Below are 19,673 nucleotides of genomic sequence, written 5' to 3' on the forward strand. Positions count from 1 at the left end.
ATAATATCACAAATCAAGGGGAAAATTCAAAATCATTTATAATAGACTTAGTAAGTACTAAAGCAACCTCACCCTGAATGACAGAACAGTTTAATGCATACACTATAACCTTTAATTATAAAGAACTAAATACTCTGGAAGTGACCAATTATCTACTTTCTATTCTGCTGGCCACCTAATAGTATTTGCTGCAGGCCCCACCCTAGCAGCTTCCCGAGAAAGTATACAGCTGTAGACTTGGGCAACACAAATTACTATTTGGCCTCATAAGAGAGTTATAAAAAGGACACAGATAAAACTACTGCATTTAAGCAGTAATTTGAGGGCTATGTTTCTGAACATTATAAATAACTATTTAGACTTTAAATAGAACCAAAGTTCCGATGGATGAGGTAAGATTTACAATAAATATATGAGGTCTGTCCAGAAAAAGTCCAACCACTGTTAATAGAACAAGAACAGTTTGCATGGCATCGATAAAACCTGGCAGCCAAGGAGAGTGAGCTGGAATGTGCATGTGTGAACACGGGTGACTTTACTGTACTAGTCAGTAGGGATGGTAGACACTGGTGAGTGAGCATGTGTACTGTGTGGCTGTCACATTCAATAGACTGAGCAAGTAGAGCAATGAATCTGCATCAAATTTTGCATCAAGCTTGAACATTCCTCTGCAGAAACTAATTGGATGATTCAGAAGGCTGCAGCTATGGGCAACTGGTGATTGGCATCTTCATCACAACAACGTGCCTGCTCATGCATCACGTCTGTGCAGTTTTTTGGCAAAACATCAAATCATCCAGGTGACTCAGACCCACTACAGCCCAGGTTTGGTGCCCTGTGATACTGGCTTTCCCCCAAAATAAAATCATCTTTAAAAGGGAAGAGATTTCAGACTGTCTGAGATTCAGGAAACTACGACGGGGCAGCTGATGGTGATTGGGAGAACTGTGTGAGGTCCCAAGGTGCAGACTTGGAAGGGGACTGAGGCTTCATTGTCCTATGCACAATGTTTCTTGCATCTTATATCTTCTCCAAGAAATGTCTCTATTTTTCATATTATGTGGCTAAATGCTTTCTGGACAGACCTCACATAACATTTAAAAATACAAACTTAAAGTGCAAACCATGCTGTATGAAAAATAATTTAAGCAAATCATATTAAATGCCAAAAAAATCAAACATGCACCAAAATGAGTTTGTGAAGCTACAGAGCAATATTTTTAAAAAATAAATGAGTTAACATCTCTAAGAAATATAAAAACTAATACTCAAAATTGAAAAATGAAAATACCCTATAGAAATAGAAAGGAACTTAACTTCTTAGTAAATTTCAAACAACAGGTTTTGTCTTTTAAAATAAAGACTATAATTACAAAACAACTTTGAAATTTATTTTAAAATATGCTCTAAGACCCCCAAAAAGAAATTGAGTGTGATTTTGTCATTTTATTTAGCATTCAAGTTCCCTGCACATTATGTGGTAAAGGAATCTATATAGATCACATAATACTGTCACCTCATTAACCTTCTGGGATACGTATCACGCAACCTGGGGCTTCTTTGCAACCCAGAATGCTGCCCAGCTTCCTTAAGGGCAACTACCCCATTCCTGGGCTGAGGCAGGCCAGTGGCTTAAGAGTTGAGAACAGAAGTTGCCCAGTAGTAATGATGAGGAAGGTGACAGTGCTCAATGAGTCATCATCCTCATTAGCCTCATTAATACACTAGCCTCTTAACTGTTTACCTGACTTAAGAAAAAGTAAACACTACAGGCATAATAATTGACTCATATTTCTCTTATAGCTGTCATCTCACAGAGGATTTTTTTTGGATAATCAAACATACTATTGAATAGTGGTTGCTTTTATATGCCTAACTTGAGTACTTGGGACAATTGTATACAGTTCTTAATACAGAGGCTATATTCCTTCCTTTCCTTCACACTAAAGGAAGACAAAAAAATAATTACTATATATGATGATATTCCTTTTTAAAAAAGACTAAGATATTAAAACAACAGCACAGCTTTTAAAAAACAGACCTTGTTACTTTAACTTATTAGGTATAGAGAGAGCACTATAATGTATAAACCCTCAAGATCTCACTTTCATGGCACATAAAATGAGTTTAGGTCTCCGTGATCCCTTCTAGCTCTGCGGTTCTGAGTCTACTGCCTAACTCGCAGGATTTAAAAAATGGATGCACCACCCAAACACTCCTGAAGCAGCACAGTACAGTGAGCAGAGCTGTAACTAAACACCGAGTCTCAGAAGGTGATCACCGACGGGTACGTCCTACCATCAGTTTAGCTACTGTTCGGCAGCACCTTACCTCCTAGTGAAAAAAATTATCCTTTTTTCCCTACCCTATCCTAAAAATGAGGGCTAACTAAACAATCTGCAAAATAATTCAAAATTTAAACTTTATTCTTCAAAAGGCCTTTGCATCAAGCTTTTAACATCTACATATAAACTGTGGTTAAAATTTTTAATTTTAGAATGACATTAGAACTGGTAAAGTATACAGGGGGATGTTTGCAGACATGTACTGACATGTTAACATATAAATATATGTATGTGTGTAGACACACACACTATTATGCCTCTAGCTCTCTGAAGTTTGTAAAGTTTGGTTTTTGCTCATTGGCAAAAGTAGGTTTCCAGTTATGAGTACACAAAACACAGAGTTTATTCTTGTATTATTTATTTAACCTGCATGTCTTCTTCATAAAAACCGTATTTACTTTTTCCCTCCCTGTATACAGCCTAAGAAAACTAAGTTGCATTTATCCTTTACCCTTTTAAAATTTCAACTGGTCCATAAAATATTTCTGATTCCTTTTCATATACTGTGTCATACTTCCTAGGCAGTGTGTCTATATTAAATAGTAATAAAAATAAAATAGGAACAGAGAAGTATTTATTTTTATACCTACTCATCTACCTCCCTTCCTCCCTCTCTCCTCTCTCTCAAGCTGTATGGAGATTGAATCTAAAAAAAATTTTTCGTGAATGGCCTTAAAATAAAATTATATAAGACTTTCAAATTATTTGAGAATATATTTTTAAAATATATATTTTCCTGAAGTTCAGTTACTTAAACACAGTTTCTCTTTATAATATATATATTCTGAAGGTTTTCCTGTGTGGTCTTTTTTCCTACTCATTTTTCCTATTAATAATCTTTGTTGCTTTTTATAAGTATCTTGCCAGGGTTATTACAATTTTTAAAATACACTATTCAAATATAACTAAATGTAAACGATTTTGTCTTTTGTTAAGGTCATAAATTTAATCCTTCAGTTAATTAAACATGCAATTATTATTCCATCATATCCAGAGTCTAGGATTAGATAGTAAAAAATATTCTGTAGACAACCTAAAACAATGATGCAAAAAAAAAATTATCATTATAACTAAAGCATGCTATTTCAAACCAGCAAGAAGTCAAACGTTCTGTCAAATAGATGCTTTGCTATTTGCAATAAACATCTAATGAGCAACCAGTACTGTTAAGATTGTACTATACCAAAACTATCAGGGACCTCTGCTGCTGATACCTTCTTTGCTGGCTTCACAACAGGAATCTCAGGTTTGGGGTATCTGCATGCTGAAAATATTTTAAAATCAAAATGTATTCAAGCAATAAAGTAAATAAAGTATGTATAAATAAAACGTGTGTAGGAAATTTTGAAGTGAATCACGCTAGAATATAGGCAGCCCTCACTTTGAACAACAGTGTGGGGCCCTTAACCTGCCAATGCAAGCTGCGACCGTGCAAAATGCAGAAAATTACAATTGTTCTGTGGCCTTTAAAATGTTTTTCCAAACATTAAAACCTCTTACAAGAAAACCGAAGTCTGGAACCATGTATGGCGACAGGTGTTAGCCAGACTTACCACGGTGATCATTTTGCAACACATACAAACATCAAATCATTATCTTGTACATCTGAGACTAATATATGTCTGTTACACTGCAATGAAAAGTTTTTTAAAAACTCCTCTACTGTCAGAAATATAAGAAAAAATTTGAAATAGTAAAACTAATGTTTATTTAGTATACTATAATTTAAAATACCAGAAACACTGATGATTAAAGTTTTGTTCTTTCTTCGTAAAAAAATTATCAGAGCTAGTAGCTTCAACAGTGCAGTGCCCTTCTCACCATTTGACACGACACGGAGCAGGCCCTGGTGGACTGCCACACTCCTCTCTGCGTCTGGATTGGCTCACACATTTTAAAACCCTGTGTATTTTCAATGTCATAAAGTATCTCCGAGAGTCCTTTAGTGTGAGGTGTGCACCACAGCCAGTTCCTCTGGAACATCTTCATCCTTTTCATCACCGTCCCAGGCTCCCCTGGCTGCACAGCTGGAGTCTCTCAAAGGGCAGCAGCCCGACATGGCCCCATCTCAGAGGCCCGCCTCGGCTGAAGAATGCTGCCCCGCCCAAAGAATGCTGCCCCGCCCAAAGCTCCGCACCCTGCCCGGAGCAAGGCACCTCTGTGAACCTGAGCCCAACAGCTCCTTTCCACAGAGGCAGAGGCCCGGACCTCCAACCCAACTCAGGACAGCACTGAAGGGTCCCTGTGTCTCTGGAAACCTCCACAGGGTCAGCTGAGGCTTCCACTGAGGTTGCATCACTTTACTCCTACCTCTGCCCAAACCTGCTTCCCTCCTTTCTTCCTCCCCAACAAACATCTTGCGTGCTAATCACTGTCGCAGAGACTGCTTCCCAAGGAACTTAACCGTGGCAAGTATAACAGGGCAGCATGTTAGCACCAAGTTCTCAAACGTCTGGGGGCGGGGGAGGGGGCGGGGGAGGTTGGGGGCAGGGCCTACTGTACTACACTTAAAACTTTTCTATAAATTTGAGATTGTTTCAAAATTTAGAAAGTAATATAAAGTTCAATGGAGAAGGTACACTACAATTACACTAAAAAGTTCTCATTGTATAGCTATAAAATCAGTGTTATCAATGAACAGTTTTTCTAATGTCTTTAAGAAGGCTCTTTGAGGGGAAAAAAAAATTGGGTAATGTTTTTTAAACCAGATCTTTCTCACATGCAAACATAAAATTCTGCCGCCTCACCAAAAGTACCACATCTTACATCATCACGCTCATGTCTGTTTGCCTGTCTCCTTGCACGATTCAAACATGCCTGAGCGTATCTACGGGGCCTGTGCGGAAAAAGTCCAGCCACTGTTAATCTAACGAGAACTGTTTTGTGATATCAGCGCAAGGTGGCAGCCAAGGAGAGGGCACTGGAATGCACATGCGTGAACACTGATGACTTCACTGCACTAGTCAGTGGGGACAGCAGGTGCGGTTGAGAAAGCATGTGTACTGTGTGGCCGACGCATTCAAAATGCCTGAGTGAGTAGAGCAATGAATCTGCACCGAATTTTGCACTAAGCTTGAACATTCCTCCGCAGAAACCACTCGAATGATCCGGAGGGCTCTCGACGACACTGCAGTGAGAGCAGCAGAAATAAAAGTGTGGCACAAGCGCTTCGAAGATGGGCAGGAATCCGCTGAAAGTGACCCCTGTTCTGGAAGGCCTGCGACAAGCAGAACGCCTGAGAACGGTGAATGTGTTCGGGCTGCAGTCAACAAGGATCACCGACTGACAGCGGGAGAAGCAGAAGCTGACCTGGGGACTCCCAAAACCACCGTGTCCAAGATTTTGACGCAGGATCTTGGCATGAAATATGTTCTAGCAAAATTCATTTCATGGCTTCTGCTACCAGAGCAGAAGGAACATTGTGTTGCAATTGCTAACAACTTAATTCAAACCACTACCAATGAACCAGCTTTCCTCAAGAACATCATAAACGGAGATGAATTGTCAGTCTTCGGCTAGGATCCTGAAACAAAGGCCCAGGCATCTCAACAGAGGTCGCCTGGTTCTCCATGCATGAAGAAGGCACGGCAAAGCCACAGCAAGATCAAGACCATGTTAACTGTGTCTTTTGATTGGGAAGGTGCTGTCCATCAAGAGGACGCCCCTCCAGGCCAAACAATGAACAAGGGATACTACCTCAATGTTCCTCGTCAGCTGAGGAGGGCAATACAGCGCAGACGGCTGCAGCTATGGGCAGCTTCATCACCTGCCCATGAGTTACATCTGGTGCAGAATTTTTTGGGGGGAACACCAAATCACCCAGGTGACTCAGCTCCCCTCCAGCCCAGATTTGGCACCCTGTTACTTCTGGCTTTTTCCAAAGCTATAATCACTTTTGAAAGGAAAGAGATTTCAGACCGTCAATGAGATTCAGGAAACTACAACAGGGCAGCTGAAGCCAGTTCCAACAAAGGATTTTGCAGAGCATTTTGAATGGTGGAAGAAACACTGGGAGAACTGTGTGAGGTCCCAAGGTGCAGACTTTGAAGGGGACTGAGGCGTCACTGTCCTATGCACAATGTATCTTATATCTTGTGTCTTCTTCAGTAAGTGCCTCTATTTTTCATATCACATGGGTGGATACCTCTGGACCGACCTTACATGTAACCTTACCTCTCTCCCACCTTAAGACCAAAACAAAAACCACCTTCTATAACCTTGCTACTCACGGTCCCTGGACCTGAGGCATCGAAATCACTGGAAACGTTAGAAATGCAGTCTCTGGCGCTCTCTGGAACCTACTGAAGGAGAACCTGCATTTCAGTAAGCTAGACTCCCAGATGATTTTATACGTACTTCAAACTTTGTGAAGCACAGATTCCACCGTGGGGTGTGGACAGCAACACAGAGCACAGCTACCACCCTTACAGGAAACCAAGTCAAACCAAATTCACACTCATGATGTATTTCCAGCCCGACCCATAAGAGAACTGAAGTCACAGAGCAAACAGCTTGGCCTAAGTCAAAGGAGAGGCAAGCACCTGCAAGGGCAGAGGGGACGTCAGCACTTGCTTACATGGGACCAGTGCAACCAGACACCCGGAGAAGGGTACGGCTGGCACAGTATGGGGACAGGCGAAGGCAGGGTGCAGGCCAGCGGGACGGTGGGAAGGCACTAGCACACACAGAGACTGGGGGAGTCTGCACTTCCTTGCAGACTCTCTCACCAGACACCCCACAAGACACGAAAGGTGGTAAAAGAGGGAACCTTGAGAAAGCGTCTGTTTTGGTGCAGACCTGCAGGAGCAGAACAGCAGTCGTGAGGAGGGAACGTGAAATTCTACCTGGATCCTTTTTCCCATCTCTCCTGAGAGCCAAAAGCTTCAATCTGTGAGGAGGTCAAAAATACTGTCAGGTAGGGTGACCAACTGTGCAGCTTGCCGGGGGCTGTCTTAGTTTCAGCAATGCAAGTCCTATACCCTGGAAAAAAGTGTGACCCCGCAGCTCTTAGATGCTGTAATTTGAAAAATGGAGTTGCAAATCATCTTCTTGATTCTATAAGCTACTTACCAAAGAAAATAAAAAGATCTTACCTACTAAGGGGCCTGCATATCTCCTATAGAATGCTGCTATGGAGGAGTGTGATATGCTTACCTACAATATTTTATTGTTCTCTAATGAATTAGAATTCTACACAGGACTGTCTGTAAAAAAAGTGAATATACTAGTAACAAATATTTTAAATAAGCTCAGACCTCTAACCTGTGGGTAGAGAGAGAATCTCAGCAGAACTCCAGCTACTGCAGCAGTACTCTCCACAGTTTCCTTTAAGAGCTGAATCCTCCTTAATCGATACTCCCTCCTCAGCTGGCACAGTTCTTAGAAAACTGCTTCCGACAAAGACATCAGTCTTTTCTGTGTTATTAAATCCTATGCGCCTTCTATTTTCCCTACGGTCTTCCCTTTATTTGACTCATCTAAAGCACCAGATCATTTCTCCGTCTTCGTCACTTAGCTTCTGGAATACGCCGTTCTTGTGATCCTTCCTGTGGAAAGGAAGTTTGTGGAAACTCCTCCTCAGTCTACTTTGAATTCTGGTTCTTCTTCCTCTTCCCTGCCAACAAACATCAGTGTTCCCTCCTGGACCTCCTTCTCCATCTACATACAGTTGTGGACACCCATACTGAACATCTTCAGCCTCAACTTCCCCTGTGAGTTTCAGGTTTACGTCATAAGTACACACATGCACACTCCCCTAATTACTTGGTAAGTCCACTCACAAAGGTATCTTAAACTTGACACGTCCAAAATTAACAATTTTAATTTCCATCCCCAACATTATTTTCCCCCAGACTTCTCCCTCAGTTAATAGGACCATCTTTTGCTCAATCACTAGTCAGAAACCTAATCCTCACCTTCTACTTTCTTCCCCTTAATTACCTATTTCTAATGCACCAGCAAGTCCCATCAATTCACCCCAGATAAGTATCTTGAACCCATCCCCTTTTCTCAGACCCCGCAGCCACCCAGTCTCACCCACCATCACCCCCAGCCTAGACTGCTGTCACAGCTCCCTAACTGGTCTCTTACGCATTTGCACCCTTCCTCAGTCCGTTAGCAGCCAGAGTGCTCTTTAAATGACCACACTCTTGTGTTCGAACCCTCAAGTGGCTTTCCTACTGAGAAAGACCCCGACTAACCTGGCGTCTGTCTACCTGCTCATCCCACTCTGCACTCCCCTCTGCTCACTAAATCCCACCCATGCTTGCTTTCTGCCCGTCCCTACACTCTGCCAAGTCCCCTCCCACCTCAGGTCTTGGTGTCTGCCTTTCCCTCTTCTCAGGATGCTCTTCCTCCAGCTGTCCGGATGACTGGTTTCTCACTCCTTCACTTCCAGCTTAAATGTTACCTACACAAAGGCCTTCCCACATCACCTTCCCTAAAGTAAGTCTTATTCTGTTCACTCTAAGAGCAAAGACCTATAATTATTTTATTTATTTACTATATTACACATATCTTTCCTTTGTCAAAAATGTAAGCTTCAGCCCTGGCTGGTGTAGCTCAGTGGATTGAGCGTGGGCTGCGAACCAAAGTGTCGCAGGTTCGATTCCCAGTCAGGTCACATACCTGGGTTGCAGGCCATGACCCCCAGCAACCGCACATTGATGTTTCTCTCTCTCCCTCTTTCTCCCTCCCTTCCCTCTCTAAAAATAAATAAATAAAATCTTTTTAAAAAACTGCTTTAAAAAATGTAAGCTTCATGAGAGTACAATGTCAAGTTAATTCTCTGATGTGCCCCCAACAGTGTCTATTATATTATAGAAAGAGTAATAAATATTTGTTAAGTAAACAGATTTTCAAAGTTTGGAAAGCTTTTCTGTGAAGAGTATGTTAGCTGTCTTCTATAAAACTCATTCAAAAATCAGAAGAAAAATTAGAGTACAGGTTAGAAATTTATGATAGTTAGGATTCCCCCAATACTAGTTTTCTGACTTTTCCAAATTCCTCGTATAATTTATAAACTTTTCTGCTCACAGATTTTACTTTGATGTCCCTTATTTTAAAGTAATGATACCATATTTGCCTTTGTATTGACTGCTGTATATTGTACAAACATACAAAAGATAGAATAAGATATGTGACTTTTATTAAGCATTTGCGATGTAAACTTTTTTCCCAGCATGTGCTAAAAGAACTCTGGTAAAAATATCCAGAAAGGTGTAATAATAAAAGCATGGGTTTTAGAGTTTTTAGAGTCAAACAAAGCTAAGTTAAAAAACTCTACTGCCACATGGGTTATAGGACCTTGGGCAAACTCCTCTTAGCCTCGGTTTTTTAATCTATAGAACAGAGATCATTCCTTTTCTCTCCAAGTAAACAAAATAATTACATAAAAACTCATTTACTTCAATATGTTTGACACATAACAAATACTTACTAATTGCTAATTGTGGTGAAGATTGTGTTAACTGCAACAGTGGTAGCTGCAGAATGCCTTCTATAAAATATAAGAACCAGTCCTGGCTGGTGTGGCTCAGTGGATTGAGCACCTGCCTGCAAAGCAAAGGGTCTCCGGTTCACTTCCCAGTCAGGGCACATGCCTGGGTTGTGGGTCAGGTCCCCAGTAGGGGGTGTGCAAAAGACAACCACACACTGATGTTTCTCTCCCTCTCTTTCTCCTTCTCTTCCCCTCACTCTAAAAATAAAATTAAATAAAGTCTTTGAAAATTAAAAATAAATAAATAAATAAATAAATAAATAAAATATAAGACCCATCTTATAATAGAAATTCAGAAGTTGTGTTATAAAATACCAGGCTGTTTTTTAAAGTACAAATGTTTTTAATAATACAGTGTACTAAATAATCTACCCTAAAGTTCAGAAAGAAAATGGAAAATCTAAACTAAACCAACTAAGAAAACCATTCTAATATAAAATTCCCTAGAATGCTAAGATCCAAAAATAGTTGATACCTCAGTCAAATGACCCTTTAAGCAGCCAGAATCCAGAAATTAGCAAAAGCACTCACAGGATCTTCAGTGTGGGATCTGAAGAGTCACAGGTCAATACCAATGTGATAGATGCAACTAGCTAGCTGGAAAGACAAAGGAGGGTAGTGGTCTATGACCTGGAAATGTGTATGAGGATTAAACCCTACAGAGAAGCACAGGGGGACCAAAAACAAAAGGAGAATAAAAGAAAAAGAACGAACACTATGGAAGAGTGACAAAGAGCACACGCTAGCAATAGTGGCAGAGATGCCAAGAAGCAGACCTCCTTACACAGCAGAAGAGAGCTTACCACAACCACAGGGGATGAATGAGAACAGAGCAGAACAGTCCGAGGCACTGGGGGAGGGGGCGGGTACTATAAGCCCAGCACATTTTACTATGACAGAGTCTAAAACGCCTGCCAACTGAAACGGCACGGCGTTCCAGAGGCACGCGGTGCGATGACTAGCATGTCCACAAATAGAAGTAGCCCCAAAGAAAATCACTGCATTAAAATACAGTATATAAGGACTCCGACATCAAGTAGAAACCACATTATGCCCATTATACTTTTACGAAGGGAGAGAAAAACGCAGTACATTCAAATATGCTTCCAACAGAAGCTATCCAAGTAAAGGTTTCCGATCTTAAGAGGAATGACATCTTGTTACCTGTGAAGTCCTTTGTCTGGAAAATCTCTCCTTTACCAGGTGGTTTTAGGTAATTAAGTTATTATATTTTAACATCTAACATTTTGGTTTTCTTGTTTTAAGACTATTTGTTTGTAGAGAGAGGGGAGGAGAGGGAGGAAGAGAGGGAGAGAAACAGCCATCAGCTGCCTCTGGCAGGCCCCCAACCGGGAACCTGGCCCGCAGCGCAGGCCTGTGCCCTGACCTGGAGCAAAACCACCGACCTGTCACTCTGCGGGACGCCGCCCAGCTGAGCCACACCGGGCAGAGCTCTACCTTCTTGTTTTTAATGTGGCTGTTTCCACTGACTTAAAGCAGACATAAACCTGTGAGTCAAACACAAGGGGCGAGTCCCATAAATCTACATAATAATTAATTCATCCGACTTGAGAAAAATGCTAATAAAATCTTCACTCAAGGATTTAGTCTCTATTTGTTCCAGGTACCTTTACAATGACATACCAAAAAAAAAAAAAAAAAAAGAAAGAAACCCCCCAAAAACCCCACAATAAACAAACAGACAAAAGTGTGGTTACGCAAATTCATCACTATTTCTAGAAAAACTAAAACTATTAACAGTTCAATATCAGGTCATTCCCAATATTCAAGATCATCCATTATCTTTAGTTCTGGATGATCCTGTTAAGTAGTTGCAAACTTTATATTATTTCAATTTTCTTATCCACAGATTTGTTTATAAAAATCTGCTTCTCATGATCACTGTAAAAAAACTTAGAGGTGACTATTGAAATGAACAACAAACACCAAATTAATTAGTGGTGAGTTAAACAGTATAGCAATGTTTAACTTATTTGAAGCCATATTTTCTAAGTGCCTACCATTGAGAATTTAGTCAAGAACTCAGAAGTGAAGAGACATCAAAACCAAGGAAAACAGTTCCCACATGGCTCATTTATTTGATAGAGAGGTGAGGAGTGTGACAGGCAGGTAAGGACTACTCCTCTGCCCCTACGCAGAGACAAACAAATGTGAACTAAAGCAATGCGGAGAAGCAAAGAGAACACGCTGACCGGCAGGAGCGGTGCGGCAGAGAACTGAAGAACACACAGCCCACAGCATTCACAGAAAGGAATGGCTCTCAACCAGGACAATGCTGCCACCCTCCTCCTCTCCCCCTCAGCCCATGTCTTCTCCACGGAACATCTGGCAATGTCTGCAAATAATTTTGTTCCCAGACCTGGGGGCGAGGTGGGTAGGAGCATGCCTCTGTCACCTAGCAGGTAGAGGCCAGGCATGCTGCTCAATATCCTCTGCGGAGGACAGTCCCCACAACAAAGAATTATCTAGCCCCACATGTCAAAAGTGCGGATGTTGACAAATACTGATATGGAGGAAGGAGCCTTATATATCTCAATATATAAAAGGAATCACCGTTCCGGCGCTCAGCACAAGAGCTAATGTTCAAATTTCTTAAAACAAACCAAAACCTCATGTTAATGGTACACACGTTAATAGAGAAAGATGTAATACAGGATTTCTAACAGGTATGATTCATATTTTTAAATGTACTGATAGAAAGAACAAATTATAACTCTGAGGTGTGGCCCCCTACCTGAAACACCTCCTCCTAATTGTCCTTCCCTTGAATCCAGACTGGCCTTAGCGACTCGCTCACCCAACAGCACGCAGCAGAGACGACATTCTGGGACTCCCGAAGCAAGGTCCTAACAAGTCAGGTGGTAAGTTGAATAAATGGCCCCCAACTATGTCCACATCCTAATCCTTCAACCTGTGAATATGTTACCTTATACAGCAAGGGAGATTTTGCAGGTATGGTTAAATTAAGGATTTTGAGAGAGTGAGATTATCCAGGTAGGATAGTACCTGTTGTCCTAAATATTATCATGGGGGTCTTCCTAAGCGGGAGGGGGAAAAGGTCGATGAAGGAGAGGGTGTGACAACCAAAAGCAGAGATCACAGTGATGTGGCCAGGAACCGACGAATGACAAAAGCTGAAAAAGACAAGGAACAGATTCTCCCACGGGGCCTCCAGTAGGACCGAACCTTGCTGATGCTTTTCTTTTAGCGGCTTAAGTCTCATTTTGGACTTCAAACCTCCATAACACTAAGAGAACAAACTCGTGTTGTTTTAAACCACTAAATCTGTGGTGATTTGTTGTAACAACAATACGAACCTAACAAAGTCAGAAAGCTTCTATCTAAGTCCCCTTGGAGCATTTTCTCTGGGACTCCTGGTCTACCCTAGCTATTGCAGCATCCTAGGCTTGCTATGCTGGGGAGGCCGCATGTGCCTACTCTGGTCAACCACTCCAGTTGAGCCCAGCCTTCCAGCCATCTCTACCAAACTGCCAGACATGAGCGAAGCCATCTCGGACCTGGTAACCAGCCCATCTTCCAGCTGAACTTTACAGAGTGACCTCCATAGAGACCACATGAAACCCACGAATCATCCGGCCGAGCCTTGACTATATTCCTGGTCCACAAAATCAAGAGATACAATAGATATTTTAAATCACACCATAGCTCCAGATATTAAGTTATACGTAAATGACTATTAAAGATTGTTAAACAGCGTATAACCATTTTATAATGGAAAAAAAATCTTTTTTGTGTTACCTGTTCTCTACTGGGAGTAATCCCTAGGAACAAGGGCCACTGCAATATGCCCAGTAACTCTGAAGTATCCAGAATTAAGCTTGTTGAAGTATACTGATATAATTAGTTTCTTTCTATTCTGGTAAAATAATTGGTCATAGCAAAGCTTCATTTAACACATCTCGGCACAAGACACAGAAGCTCTCAGCTTATCAGATATCTCTCTCCCCCTGACTCAGTTCTCACTGCCTGGCCTCATCCCGGCTCCCCGCCTCCTGCTGCGTCCAGCTGGGGCTACACGTTCCTTATTCCTTCTTCACTATTTCAACCGAGGCCCTGAAACATCTTTCCCTATCTATCTTAGCTGGGAGTAGGAAATGTTTCTTACTCTCTTTGAGCAAAAGCCGAAATGATCTCCAATTCGTCCCAGAGGTTAATAGTTAATAGCTTAACACAGCAGCTACTTTCTCACATAATCCTGAACAACAGGGCGAGAAAAATGGAGATACTCCCCTGAAGAGTCCAAAATTCCTAGTGGATCTGAACTCCATGAAACGTCTTGTTGTTAAGCGTTCCAGGTATCCACTTTAATGTCAGCTTGGTCTCTTCCAGCCTGTCACTTTGACAAAGGCCCCGTATGCTGTATGGAAGTTCTCAAAACAAAGCTCCTCATCCTACCTTAAATCATCACAAAAGGTGACAACTACAAGATGACAGTTTAAAATTAGATGAGGTGTCTATTAGGATGTAAGGTAAATGGTAAAAAGCAAACCTAAATGTATACAATTACCACTTAGACAATGAAAAAGGAAAAAATGCAAACTGATTAAGATCCAACACTGATTTAAAAAACTGCTCTGTTCACATCAATACATTTTATTTGTTATATGTAAAAAGAATCCCACTTTTAAAATACGTTAAGCACACATTTAACAAAAATGTTACCTAGGAAGCTCCTACTTTCCAAATCAAATCTTCTATTGTGTCTCCCCAAAGGCCAACTCTTACTCTCTATGTAATGCTGCAATAAACATTAATCACAACACCTTTGATAAGCGTGGAAGTCAGCCCCTAAGACGTCCCCCCAGTGACTCCCGCCTCCTGGTGTTACACCTTGTACAGTGCCCTCCTCCGATGTGCCAGGGCAAGAGAGATGGACTATCTCTCCTAAGATTGGGTAATAAAACACGGTGGCTTCCAGCTTCGACTGTGTCATCACTTGTTCTGGAAAGCCGACTGCCAAATCTTGGGAACACTCAGGCGCAGCCCTGGGGAGAGGCCCACACGGCAAGAAACTGAGGCTTTCGGCCAAGAGCCCTGTGAACGAGCCTTTCTGAGGAAAGCATCCTCCGGCCCCAGTCAGGACTCCCAATGGTGCAGCCCCAGCTGAAAGCTTCATCCCAGCTTCGTGAGAGACCCTGAATCAGACACATCTCACGAAGCTGTTCCAGGATTCCTGTTCCCCGGAAAGTATAAAACAATACAGATTTGTTTTAAGCTGTTCCATTACAGGGCAATTTGTAATACTGCAATGTGTAACTAGTACAGTGAGCAATGCCACCGCACATCCTTCAAAAATCAAATTGCTACACGTTTGGCCCTCTGTGTCCGTGGGTTCTGCATCTGGGCATTCGACCAACCACAGATCAAAAATATTCGGAGGAAAAAAAGTTACTTGTTGCTGACAACATAGTTAGTTAGGCCTAGGGTGTTTGAGCCTGTACTGAAGTTGTGCGGGCTTTTTGTTCTTGTCGTTATTCCCTAAATAATACAGTATAAAAACCATTTACAAAGCATTATATTATATTAGATATTATAATTAATCTAGAGAGAATTTAAAGTATATGGGGATGGTGTGCATAGGTCATATGCAAATAGTGCGCCATTTACATAAGGGACTTGAACGTCCACAGATTTTGGCATCCACAGCGGTCCTGGGACCAGTTTTTAAAAACAGTTAGAAATTATAATTGCAAAAAGGTGGGAGACAGAAGTGGGGGATTTTTACAAAGTTTGTTTTGAAAATCTTGGCTAAAATCAAAGACAACTGTAATGACAACTGCTTGCCAGCTCTACTTGTGAAAACAATGAACTAACAATGTCCTATCTGGAGAATATGAACTGTTGCTGGAAAAAGATCAGGTTGAACAAGTCAGTTGAGAGCACATCGTCAACTTTTTAAGATTGGAGGAAATCAGTTTGTAAATTAAAAATCACATGACAAGACACCCCACAATGCAGGCCTGATCTAATATAAGTTGATTCTAAGGCCTTATCTTGTCACAGACCGTACCCCATGCCTGCTGATGCACACGTGAGAGAGAGAAGGGCGAAAGGACCAAACTTCAGCAGTAGACGCCACTGACACACCAAAGCATGAATGGTCTGTTTTCCTGTAATGTTTCCAATGGAAACATTCCATAAACTCCACCAAATCCAAAAGACTTCATTACATCATATAAGTGACCTTCCAAGAACACATAAGATTGCCTACAATAAGAAAAAGACCTTTTATCAGAACTTATTTCATTAGAAAATGCACTAAGCATACACATTTAATACGAGTCGGGCATTTAGAAACATTCAAAAAGCGACAATAAAAGAAAGACAGGAATTTTTCATTTGTCTGGGAAAAGAAATGTTGGTTTCAGCAATGGAATGAGTTGTGTTCATTTGCAACATAATAAAACCCTCTTCACCTTAGTTAATGAATAAGGTAATTATTAGTGAGGAGTCCTGTTATCTCCATAGTAACTACATATGTTGATATTGAAAACAATAAGGAACATTAAGACTGTCCTAAAAAGTAAAGCCGTCACATAATTTAAATGTCATTCAAGTCAAAGGGCAATAATTTAGTCATCAACATTGACAAAAATAGTTGGTTTAAACTTCAAAGTTCTTTAGTCTATAAATAGGAGATAAGCACCTGACCACCACATTGCTTCCTGTATCCTTGCCTGTTTCTTTTGAAGAAAGACAAATCACTAACTTCTCTCTCATATAACTTACACACTTATTAAGTATAATGGACCCTAACTGATCTCCACTGACTAGTTTACAGGTCAGTTTCTAGCGTACTTAAAACCATGTTAAATTCAAATCAGTATCTTCATTGGAAAATGTAGGTAGCATCTCTATTATAATGTGCAATAGGTATGACATAAAATTTAACCATGAGTGCTTCTTCAAGAATTGTCATAAAATTATATTAATAGGGCCCTCCAGTCTTGCAACAATGATACGGCAGCATTTCTGAGAAATTACTTAGAAGAAGTCAAATGTGTTTTCAAACAGCGTTGCCCACAGAGAAAGATTCCTAAAATTAATGCTTTGGCATATGAGTGTCTATATTGGTTTTCAAGGAGCTCATTTTCAGAACTGAATACTTTAAAAACCACATTCTGAGCACACACACAGCTTATAAAACATGCTAGCATTCTATTAGAACTTCATATAACATGATTACACATTTAATAAATGAATTCATTGCAATGTTACATTTTTCCTGTAATAGCACTGTGGGCAGATGATGTCTCAAATCATCAAGTACTGTAAATTGCTCCACAATTCCCTGAACTGAGGGGAAAACAGTGGTTAAAGGCACAACTAATAAAAAGTTCCTGAAGTATATCAATAGTGTAGATAAGTCATGCTAACACGAGGTCGGTAACTCCTCCATCCTGTGCATAGGCCAAAGAAAAACCTTCAAGAGCCTGGGACAAATCAAATGCCATGTTCCAAATCAATGTGCTCTAAACTTAAGGAATCTACAGCATGGTACCTACAAACTTTAGGGGGAAAGTAGACTTGTAATTTTCAAACACATCAGAATGTAATATAAAATAGTAACAATGTATTTTTTCTGTGTTACCATATTTAAAAGGCAAAAATATTTTAAGACTGAATGATTTTATCCTTTGCTCCTTCCATCCTTTTGATTTCATGAATTTTTAGCTTTTTCAGCTGGACTCAAATTCTGACCTACCAGCAGCATTCTGCACTGGTTTTAAAAATATCCCATTTTAACATGTTGGCTTAAAAATAGCTTTGCTTTCACCGTTCCAGATTACTTTTGAGCAGAAGTTTGCTTTTTCTTGTAGAGCCACGGTTTCCCAGAAAATAACCTTCTTGTTTACTTCATTCTTTCAACCTCTGGGGGAACAACAAAAACTGGAGTTTCACTAGTGAAGCACCAAACTTATGTGGGCTTACAAGTATGTATCTGCAGTTGCTGGTTTGATCCAGTCTTTCCATTTCCCAGGGAAATGTTTCTTTCGGCGGGTCAAATTAAAACAACCAGATGTGTGTGCAAAGAATCGGCGGAGAGCATCTCCGTCTGTGAAGCAACATCCCTTCTTAGGGGTACCTATACGTCTTCGTTTCACAACCATTCAAGAAAGTTTCTTCCTGCCTCTCGGGTCTGCAGCACTTTCGGAGGACGCAGGCATGCCACCTGCACAGCTGCACGTTCACCAGAAAGCATCGAGGACTTAGGGACAACTGGGCTGGGGAGGGGAGGCACACAGCAAATCAGAACAGTATCAGTTGGCAATGAGGGCTGAGGCTCGGGCTTCTGAGGTTGGGGAAGAACGAGCCAGCCAAACGTTGGCCCTGGGTGCCTGGCTCAATCGGCGCCAGTCCTACCTGCCCCCCCCACCCGCCCCCGGGACACTCAGGAGGCGGAAAGTTACCCCCTCGGACGTCCTAGGCGCTGGGCCAGGAGGGCAAGGGGGGCTGGCGGGTGGGGCAGCGACGAGGTCCCAAGTCGAGGGGCTGCGGGTCTTTCCGGGGCTGCAGGGCGTCCCGGGGCAGGCGGGGCAGGGGAGGGCGCCAGGCCCCCAGACTCATCGCATGCACACCCCCCCCCCCCCACCTTACCTTGGGCGATGGCAATGGACTCGAAGCGGTGCAGCTCCTTGAGCAGGCAGCTCCGCTCGGTGGAGTGCAGGCTGTAGATGAAGTCGCGCGCGCCCTGCGCCGTGTTCAGCGCCTCCATGGGTTCCTTCTTGGGATGGGTGCCCAGCCCCCGGGGGCCACCGGGGGAGCTTCCAGGGACCGCAAACGCCAGCAGCCCCCGCCCGCAGCAGCACCAAGACGGCAGGCGAGGCGCGGCGGCGGCCGGGCCCGGCCTCAGGCTGCCCCTGGTCCGGCTCCTTAGCAGCGGCAGCAGCCGGGACATGGCGGGTTGGGGCGCGGGGACCCCCGCGGCAGTCCCGGAGGGCGATTGCTAGCGAGGCTAAGGCTAGAAGAAGGAGCCGGGCTCAGTCGACCCCGCCCCGATGTCCTCCAGATGGGCAGCCGAAGCGCTGGGAACCATTCACTGCCCGGGCCCGCACGGCGCTCGCCTCCTCTTCCGATCCCCGTTCCCTTCCAGGAGACTCACGGCGCCTCGGGTCCCTCGGAGGAGAAAAACTTTGTCTGAGGCTGTTGGGCCGGGAGAGCTCCGGGAGAGGGCGGGCGGGCGCCTCCCAGCAGAGAGGAGCGGGGCGGGCGGGCTCGGCGAGGGCTCGAGTCTGTCAGTCTGCCTTTCCAGGGGGATGAGTCAGCCACGCGCCGCCCTCCTCCGGCGCCGCCCTCCTCCCCCGCCAGCTCTCCCACCCTCGTGCCAGCCCCAGTTCCCACTCGGAACGGCTTCTGCGCCCTCGAAGCGGCCAAGTTCTCAGGCCACAGCCACCGCCGCTACCCCTAGCGGCGGTGTAAGGGGTAATGGGGCGGGGCAAGGGGAGGGGCGGGGCCAAGGGGAGGGGAGGGGGCGCGCAGGCGCAGTCTGCTAGTTCGTCCGCCGCGTTTTCAGTAGTGAACAAGCAAGCATGCCCACCCCCTCCGGTGCTAGGAATGGAGGGAGGGAGGGCGCGACCGGGTTGTGCTGGCATCCGTCACCTTTAAATACAGCGGAGTAAATAGCGAGGAAGAGTTTCGAGCCCCTCGCCAGGCTGCGTAGTGCAGCTGTCACCCGGCCTGCCTTAGCGCCAGGCCTAAATCTGGGGCTCCTTCGGAACAATGCCCCAGCGTGCTCCACCCCTCTCTCGGCACGGGGCCGGGTGGACACTGACTAGGCGACCCCGGAC

At 43.2% G+C, this 19,673-nt stretch overlaps 1 protein-coding gene across 2 annotated transcripts in view; it reads right to left on the reverse strand.

The window, feature by feature from the left end:
* The window catches only part of TMEM65 (transmembrane protein 65), a 40,198-nt gene extending 20,913 nt beyond the window's left edge, over positions 1 to 19,285 (reverse strand). The window contains exons 1-2 of one of the 2 annotated variants that reach the window (XM_045861239.1): positions 18,484 to 19,285; positions 3,529 to 3,609 (exon numbers count right to left, since the gene is read on the reverse strand). In XM_045861239.1, coding sequence (XP_045717195.1) covers positions 3,529 to 3,609; positions 18,484 to 18,784 — 382 coding nt within the window. In that variant the 5' untranslated portion in view covers positions 18,785 to 19,285. The remainder of the gene's footprint in view (positions 1 to 3,528; positions 3,610 to 18,483) is intronic. The other variant, XM_045861240.1, reaches the window with a different exon arrangement.
* Positions 19,286 to 19,673: the final 388 nt, after the last annotated feature.

Source organism: Phyllostomus hastatus, unplaced genomic scaffold, assembly GCF_019186645.2.
Source record: "Phyllostomus hastatus isolate PE091 unplaced genomic scaffold, TTU_PhHast_1.1 phas_scaffold_21, whole genome shotgun sequence".
NCBI lineage: Eukaryota > Metazoa > Chordata > Mammalia > Chiroptera > Phyllostomidae > Phyllostomus > Phyllostomus hastatus.